At 34.5% G+C, this 9,579-nt stretch overlaps 1 protein-coding gene across 3 annotated transcripts in view; it reads left to right on the top strand.

The window, feature by feature from the left end:
* RP2 (RP2 activator of ARL3 GTPase) overlaps positions 1-8,671 on the top strand; it is a 42,203-nt gene extending 33,532 nt beyond the window's left edge. For all 3 annotated transcript variants that reach the window (XM_007122787.4, XM_055081876.1, XM_007122789.3), the window contains 2 exons: positions 3,880-3,965; positions 5,345-8,671. In XM_007122787.4, the coding sequence (XP_007122849.1) occupies positions 3,880-3,965; positions 5,345-5,428 (170 nt within the window). In that variant the 3' untranslated portion in view covers positions 5,429-8,671. The remainder of the gene's footprint in view (positions 1-3,879; positions 3,966-5,344) is intronic.
* The last annotated feature ends 908 nt before the right edge of the window (positions 8,672-9,579 follow it).

The raw sequence follows: 9,579 nt of genomic DNA, 5'->3' as shown, positions 1-9,579 counted from the left end.
GAGAATTTTTGCATCTATATTCATCAGTGATATTGGTCTGTAATTTTCTTCTTTTGTAGTATCTTTGTCTGGTTTTGGTATCAGGGTGATGGTGGCCTCATAGAATGAGTTTGGGAGTGTTCCTTCCTCCTCAATTTTTTGGAAGAGTTTGAGAAGGATGGGTGTTAGCTCTTCTCTAAATGTTTGATAGAATTCACCTGTGAAGGCGTGTGGTCGTGGACTTTTGTTTGTTGGAATATTTTTAATCCCAGTTTCAATTTCATTACTTGTGATTGGTCTGTTCATATTTTCTATTTCTTCCTGGTTCAGTCTTGGAAGGTTATACCTTTCTAAGAATGTGTCCACTTCTTCCAGGTTGTCCATTTTATTGGCATAGAGTTGCTTGTAGTAGTCTCTTAGGATGCTTTGTATTTCTGCGGTGTCTGTTGTAACTTCCCGTTTTTCATTTGTAATTTTACTGATTTGCATACAGGTCTTTTGTCTCCCTAGGTAGGTTTATTCCTGGGTATTTTATTCTTTCTGTTGCAATGGTAAATGGGAGTTTTTCCTTAATTTCTCTTTCAGATTTTTCATCATTAGTGTGTAGGAATGCCAGAGATTTCTGTGCATTAATTTTGTCTCTCTCCCTCTTTTTCTTCATGAGTCTGGCTAATGGTTTATCAGTTTTGTTTATCTTCTCAAAGAACAAGGTTTTACTTTTATTGATCTTTGCTATTATTTTCTTTGTTTCTATTTCATTTATTTCTGTTCTGATCTTTATGATTTCTTTCCTTCTACTACCTTTGGGTTTTGTTTGTTCTTCTTTCTCTAGTTCCTTTAGGTGTAAGGTTAGATTTTTTATTTGAGATATTTTGTTTCTTGAGGTAGGCTTGTATTGCTATAAACTTCCCTCTTAGAACTGCTTTTGCTGCATCCAATAGATTTTGTATCGTCGTGTTTTCGTTGTCATTTGTCTCTAGGTTTTTTTTTTTTTTTTTTTTGCCGTACGCGGGCCTCTCACTGTTGTGGCCTCTCCTGTTGCGGAGCACAGGCTCTGGACGCACCGGCTCAGCTGCCATGGCTCATGGGCCTAGCTTCTCTGTGGCATTTGGGATCTTCCCGGACCGGGGCACGAACCCATGTCCCCTGCATAGGCAGGCGGACTCTCAACCACTGCGCCACCAGGGAAGCCCCTCTAGGTATTTTTTGATTTCCTCTTTTATTTCTTCAGGGATCTCTTGGTTATTTAGTAATGTATTGTTTAGCCTCCATGTGTTTGTGTTTTTAACTTTTTTTCCCTGTAATTCATTTCTAATCTCATAGCGTTGTGGACAGAAAAGATGCTTGATATGATTTCACTTTTCTTAAATTTACTGAGGCTTGATTTGTGACGCAAGATGTGATCTATCCTGGAGAATGTTCCGTGCGCACCTGAGAAGAAAGTGTAATCTGCTGTTTTTGGATGGAATGTCCTATAAATATCAATTAAATCTATCTGGTCTATTGTGTCATTTAAAGCTTTTGTTTCCTTATTTGTTTTCATTTTGGATGATCTGTCCATTGGTGTAAGTGAGGTGTTAAATTCCCCCACTATTATTGTGTTACTGTTGATTTCCTCTTTTACAGCGGTTAGCAGTTGCCTTAGGTATTGAGGTGCTCCCATGTCGGGTGCATATATATTTATAATTGTTATATCTTCTTCTTGGATTAATCTCTTGATCATCATGTAGTGTCCTTCCTTGTCTCTTGTAACATTCTTTATTTTAAAGTCTATTTTATCTGATATGAGTATTGCTACTCCAGCTTTCTTTTGATTTCCACTTGCATGGAATATCTTTTTCCATCCCCCCGTATGTGTCCTTAGGTCTGAAGTACATCTCTTGTAGACAGCATATATATGGGTCTTGTTTTTGTATCCATTCAGCAAGCCTGTGTCTTTTGGTTGGAGCATTTAATCCATTCACGTTTAAGGTAATTATCGATATGTATGTTCCAATGTTCCATTGGTCATGTTCCAATGACCATTTTCTTAATTGTTTTGGGTTTGTTTTTGTAGGTCCTTTTCTTCTCTTGTGTTTCCCACTTAGAGAAGTTCCTTTAGCATTTGTTGTAGAGCGGGTTTGGTGGTACTGAATTCTCTTAGCTTTTGCTTATTTGTAAAGCTTTTGATTTCTCCATCGAATCTGAATGAGATCCTTGCTGGGTAGAGTAATCTTGGTTGTACGTTCTTCCCTTTCATCACTTTAAGTATATCATGCCACTCCCTTCTGGCTTGTAGAGTTTCTGCTGAGAAATCAGCTGTTAACCTTATGGGAGTTCCCTTATATGTTATTTGTCATTTTTCCCTTGCTGCTTTCAATAATTTTTCTTTGTCTTTAATTTTTGACAATTTGATTACTATGTGTCTCGGTGTGTTTCTCCTTGAGTTTATCCTGCCTTGGACTGTCTGTGCTTCCTGGACTTGGGTGGCTACTTCCTTTCCCATGTTAGGGAAGTTTTCGACTATAATCTCTTCAAAGATTTTCTCGGGTCCTTTCTCTCTCTCTCTTCTCCTTCTGGGACCCCTATAATGCAAATGTTGTTGCATTTAATGTTGTCCCCGAGGTCTCTTAGGCTGTCTTCATTTCTTTACATTCTTTTTTCTTTATTCTGTTCTGCGGCAGTGAATTCCACCATTCTGTCTTCCAGGTCACTTATCCGTTCTTCTGCCTCAGTTATTCTGCTATTGATTCCTTCTAGTGTAGTTTTCTTTTCAGTTATTGTATTGTTCATCTCTGTTTGTTTGTTCTTTAATTCTTCTAGGTCTTAAACATTTCTTGCATCTTCTCAATCTTTGGCTCCCTTCTTTTTCCGAGGTCCTGTATCATCTTCATTATCATTATTCTGAATTCTTTCCCTGGAAGGTTGCCTATCTCCACTTCATTTAGTTGTTTTTCTGGGGTTTTATCTTGTTCCTTCATCTGATACATAGCCCTCTGCCTTTTCATCTTGTCTGTCTTTCTGTGAATGTGGTTTTTGTTCCACAGGCTGCAGTATTCTAGATTTATGTCTTTTTTAAGAAATTTGTAATTTCCTGGAGGTCAGGACTTCTCTGTTACTGAAGGAGCTAAAAAGCAAATCTATTAGGAATATAGTGATAGTGGAAAAAATTTTAATTGAATTGAAAGGCTTGTTTTGTTTGGCTCACTTACAGCCATGTTTGCCAACAGTTTGACACCAGTAGTTCCAATGCTACATTTAAATCCAAGCCAAACTGAATCAGGAATCTTTGTACCAGAATTTAAAGTACAGGTGGTTTAAAAGTAATCAAATTAAGTATGGGAAAGGAGGCACAAATATTCTATTCGGAGAATTAAAAAAATATAAACTTGGTCGTTGGTTCTAGAATATAGTATTATGGCACATTCAAGAAAAATACTTTCAGATGGTCATTACTTTTGGTGCCTGGCCTCAGTTCCTACTTGGCTTAACTTCATTATTGGTGGCCCAGAACTTGGCTGGTAAGTAGGAGAGTTGGAAGCAAGACTGGCTGCCTAGAAAAATGATTTGAATAGCTTCTGATCTTATTTGTCATTTTATCAACTATTTTTTTGTACTTTTTATGGTTTTCGTAGAAGTATGAAAACCAGAAAAGCCAGACTATTTACAACACTTAAAAATGTGACACTAGTCCTATAATGGCACTGAAGCTACTTGTCATGTGATGAGACTCTATGTTAATTTGTTTTATGATTAGAGTAGGAAGTAGCTGAAGTGACGTGTCCCATCTGTCTATTCCCTTCTTTCTTTTCTCTTACCCCCAAAGAAGAGGCTGAAGATTCTTCAGGGAAGAATAAAAAGATTAATTTGAGAATAGATTTATATTCATGTTAAGACAACACTTCTTGGGTTTGCTTATAGGTCCTGTTATTGCCTTGGAGTTCAGTGGAGATGGCGCTGTAGACGGATGTCAACTTATTGTCAACGAGATATTCAGTGAGACCAAGGTACAAGATTTTATTGACTATATTTCATTCAAACCTTTCCTTTCCTTTCCTTTTCCTTACAATTAAATAGTATTTTCAGCACATCATGATTTTTAGAATTTATGGTAAATAATTGGGAGCTAAGCTTTGGTTTTTCCTTGCCAAACTAAAATTTTAATAGCTTAAACATTTACAAAGTAAGTATCTACTTATTAAAAACCTTCAATAATACATGTTTCTAAAGTAACATGTCTCACCAAATGTCTCTTCCAGTTCTTCCTTTTTTAAAAGTAGTGATATGTTGAAAATGTTATATCTCTAAGATTGTATACTTTAGATGGACAATCCTATTGCCCAGTGTTCATTTTCATTTGCTTCAGTAATACTTGATCAAAATTTGAACTTAAGCTATATCTAGAAATCACTACATGTAGGTATTTTCTAGATATGGTTGATGAGGTTGCTGTATCTGAAAATTTCAAACTTAAACAACTTAATATAGCTTAAAAACCAAACATTGTAAGAGGACTAAATGAGTATATATAACTGGGTTTTTTTGGATAAATATCTGAGAGGAAATTTTTGATTTTGTAGTCTGATTTGGCTTATGGTCCCTTGAATTTGCATAATTTAAAGTACTTTGTCTTTTGTCTCATTTTATCATCACAACAGTACTAAGGGAGAGGGCAAATCAGATTGAATAGAAAAGGAAACAGAGAGAAAATGGTTATATGATTTGGAGTTTTTAGATCTGAATGAATTAAAGATTATCTAATCCAACTTTCTCATTTTACACATGTGGAAACTGAGCCCAGAGAGGTTTATTAAATTGTCAGCATCATACAGCTAGTTTATGATAAAGCTAAATAGAACCCAGGTCTCCTCTAATTTCTGGCTGACATTTATAAAAGCTGTTTTTGAAGGGTTCTATTGAGTACTGCTTTGTTGATGTTTGGAAAATAGTTAATTTAAAATTAGTAATATATCTTTAGCAGCTTTGAAAAAGATAATCTCAAGTTTTGCTTCTTGGCCTATTGAGATTCTTATTTAGAAAATAGAAGAAATTAAGAGTTCTTTAAATAAACCTCTTTATTCGTAGCTTTCATAATATTGACTGTTACATATTTTAAAAACTGAAATTCCAAGTGTAATAAAATACAACTTAAGTATTATGAAAGCAAAGGTCTTAATTATATCATAAGTGCTTTTAAAAGAGCTCAATTACATAATAGCTTTTGAAACTATATTGCATGAATTCTACAGAAAATCCACAAATATTATAAATGATGTACTTTAATTTCTTTTAAATAGCAAGCCTGTGACTGTTCTGTGAAGAACGTGGGCTTTGGAATTTGGGGATTACTAGCATGTATTTTTTGTCTCTTTTATGTTTAACATAGATGTTTGTATCAGAAAGCAAGGATGCGGCATCTGGAGATGTAGACAGCTTCTACAACTTTGCTGATATACAGATGGGAATATGAAGTGCAATGTGGAATAAAGGACTTGATTTTAAGCCCTTTTCAATTTGTGTATTAGCAATGTTTTTTTTTTGTTTTTTGTTTTTGTGGTACGCAGGCCTCTCACTGTTGTGGCCTCTCCCATTGCGGAGCACAGGCTCCGGACACGCAGGCTCAGCGGCCATGGCTCACGGGCCTAGCCGCTCCGCGGCATGTGGGATCTTCCCGGACCGGGGCACGAACCCGCGTCCCCTGCATCGGCAGGCAGACTCTCAAACATTGCGCCACCAGGGAAGCCCTTAGCAATGGTTTTTTTTACTGATGCTAAAATTGTTAAAGTGATTTTTAAAATAAATTGTTGAATACTGCATCATTTACTTGAGGTTCAAAAAGAGTTCATTTTAAATTAAGTAGTTTTAATCAGCTTAAAAACCATTTAACCCAATTCAGTGAGCTTGTAGGTTTTGTTTCTCTGCATATGATACTGTTATTAGAAAATAGAAGTGGCTAACAGTTCATGATTTTAGTCCTAATTAAACGTTCTTTCAAATCTCTAATTTACACTTTCCTCAGTACTCCATGATATTTGAGAATATATTCCATTGCTTATTTTCTTTTTTAATTTAGAAGGATTTGTTACTAGCAGATCAGTTAGAATGAACCTATGCGCATTTTTTAATGTGTATACACCCAGTTAAATATTTGCTTCCTAGTTGCATAATATGGCAAATGAAATTTTGTATACGGAGTTGACATAATACTTTGTAAATTAAGTTTTTTAAATTAATAGGTATTTGATAACCAGTTTTGCAAGTAACTCTACTAACTGATGTTGGTATAGCTGTTTAAAGACTACTTTGTGAGTAGTATGATTATTTGAATAAATTCCACATTGTTTAGTTTTTGAATACAACTGCTAGATGACTCTTCTCCGTCCTGGTAAGAAAAGGTATATGCAACACTGAAACTACAGAAGCCCAGTCACCAGCAGTTCAAAAAGGTGATCACTGTTTTATCAGCCCTATGAGCTATTAGAATTAAAACAAAGCCTTGCAACATTTAGGTAAGAAATACTTAAGCATAGTGATAAACTATGCAGATTATTAAAAAGCTAGATAAATTTGATTTTCATTAGATATATTACTTCTCTCAATCAATGTTCAAGTATGATAAAATTATTTTGGTTGCTTTAAAGCATTATTTTCCAGATCAACCTGACCATCATAATTTACCAGGAGGCAGGGGAGAGCTACTTGTTTAAAAATCCACATTCTTGGACCAGTCCTTAGGCAAATTGATTCAGTGCCCAGGGGAAACTCTGTTTTAAGGGGTTTGTTGTCACGTAAGGTAATCAGAAGATCTTGATAGGTTTATCTTGTGAGAAGGGACTGAACCTGCCATCTACACCACACAGAGCAGCTAATCAGAAGTTAGCTTTCATAGGTCTATTTTTTAAAGGAACCTTAAATTTAACTATGTTTTGATAAAACTAAGGCTGAAAATAATCACTTATAAAAATTCCTCTTACGATTGTTACTAACAATGTATTTTAGTGTTTAAACTGAAAATATTTTTGTGGATATTTTCAGATTCATTTACAACTATTGCATTGAATTGTGTGTCGATGTTCAGAAATAATACATTAAAAGACTTTTCACTTTAAATTAATAAGTAATATTGACCACCTACCCTGTGCCTCACCTTGTATTAGCATTGTATCATTTCAATCTTTCTACAAGAGCATTCTATTCTACATAACCTATCCTTTAAATCAAAATGAATTCATAAGATGCAAATAAAAATCGGTGATGGGTTTAATATAATTTTTATCATCATTTACAAATGAGCTTTGCCAAGTAGTAGTCAGAGGACATTAATTTTTCTCATAGGTAAACTAAATTAAACATATTCTTTTTGATCATAATTACATTATGAAATCCCATTATTCACAGTTTAAAAAATCACAATACTTTTTCAAAAATATAATACAATGTTATACAATGCCATAAATTGAGTACTTTATTTTACCTATGGTATTTTAGCAAAAACTCAGGAATATTACATATAAGGGAGATGTTAATTTAAAAATTTCCACTAAATTTAGTATCTATTAACCAAAGCCTAAAATTTTATACTCTTCAGTTAGATAAGAGCTTTTACCCAAGTTTAATTTGTCTTTCAGGACAGTTCTTTGCTTCTGAATGTTTGAAAAGATTTTTTAAAAATAAGTAGTGCTACAGTTGTTGTTTCTATCATTCTAAACCTTGATTGTAATTAGAGTATTCTACATTTCATTTCTGAATAGCTTTTGAATTCATGAAAAAGTATTAGCAATGAAAACTTAGTAATTTTATTAAGTTATACATGTTTAGACATTATATTAGCTTATTTCTCTTGTGTTAATAGTACTGCTGTTTTTGCTTCTGTATATTTATATCTAGCTTTTGTATGTACTTTATCTAGTGTTTATAAAATGTGATTTGTAATAAATATTGTTAAAATGAAAATGAATTAACACTAATTTTTGAAGAGCACTTCTGTAACATATAATTACTCATATGTGTACCAAAATATGATCATGACACAAATTTTTTAATGATAAAAGTAAAATACAATGGTCTAATCTGTCTTATGTTAATGAGAAATGAACTGTATGCCATGTTGTGTGTACAAAGCACTCTGGAGAAATGCAAAGGAAGTAGAAAAACCTGTTTTAATCTAAGGAATTTCCAATATCATGCTCCCTTTGTTAAAAGATATGTTTTGTTATGATTGAATACTTACTAAGATTAGGCATCTTTTTCTTCCATATTTAAGAAAATAGTGAATTGTTTGTGATATACTTTCAGGTTTATACAAATGGACCTTATTTTTGAATTGCTACCGAATTTATCAGCCTTCGTACCCAATTTCTCCCTCTCCCAGCCCATAAATCAGAGAAACTGCAGATTGGTTAGTTTTTAAAATAACATTTATTATCATTATTTCCATGTGTAAAGCTTCTACATGTATATTTAGAGCATTTGGAGGAAAAAAACGGAACTGTGCAAGATAGTAGCAAAAATTACTTCCTACTTATTGGATAATTCTTGCTGTGCTGAGTTTAAATTTTTTCTCTTTTTTTTCATTTTATATTTGTGTGAGTTATGATTTTATCTTTTTTTAAAACATCTTTATTGGAGTATAATTGCTTTACAATGGTGTGTTAGTTTCTGCTGTATGACAAAGTGAATCAACTATACATATACATCTATCCCCATATCTCCTCCCTCTTGCGTCTCCCTCCCACCCTCCCTATCCCACCCCTCTAGGTGATCACAAAGCACTGTGTTTTTCTCATTTAAAAGGGACATATTTAGGGACTTCCCTGGTGATCCAGTGGTTAAGAGTCCATGTTCCCAATGCAGGGGCCACGGGTTGGATCCCTGGTCAGGGAACTAAGATCCTGCATGCCGCATGGTGCAGCCAAATAAATAAATAAATAAATAAATAATAAAAGGGTAATATTTAACTCTGTTTTCCATAGGAAGAGAAGATACTGTAATTAAGGTATTATTACTCCTTCAAAATCCATTCTAGAAAATATTTTATCCTTTAAAAGTGTAACACTAAAAAAAGCCACATTTCATTTGAATTTTAGTAATGAAAACTTTTTTTGTGAAAATGGAGTCATTCACTGTTGACTTGGTTTCCTTTTTTGGTCGAGTGTTTGAAGAGGGTGGCAATCGGTCCTACTCAGCTGGGAAGGCAGTAAACCTTTATACTACTTCATCTCTTTCCTTTGACATTTGTGACATTTTGGCTTTTAGTGGCAAACTCCAGCAAGATGTTCAGAAGCAGTGTTTTTTTTCCCCTTTCTAGTGTTTTGGTGCTTTCCTGGTCAGGGCAGGTTCTTACCTGTAAATAGATGTTGAGGGAGCAGGCGCACAGGTAGCAGGGAGCCCCCAGCATCCTTCTCTCGGCTCTGATCCTCCCTCTGGGGCCTGCCTTCCCCATTTCAGTTTAATCTGTCCACTAGTAATTGGACTAATGAAAAGTAACTTGCAAGTGGCGTGACAAGTAATTAACTGATGTTTGTAAAGTGCCTTGAAATGGTGCTTTATGGATGTCAAGTATTACTGTGCTGAGCAAAGTAGTATGGTGATCTTTTAAAGTAGTTCAGTTGTGAAGCCATA

The sequence above is a fragment of the Physeter macrocephalus genome, chromosome 21, assembly GCF_002837175.3.
Source record: "Physeter macrocephalus isolate SW-GA chromosome 21, ASM283717v5, whole genome shotgun sequence".
Lineage (NCBI taxonomy): Eukaryota > Metazoa > Chordata > Mammalia > Artiodactyla > Physeteridae > Physeter > Physeter macrocephalus.
The sequence above is the reverse complement of the archived record's forward strand: the minus strand, read 5'-3'. Positions and strand labels throughout refer to the sequence as shown.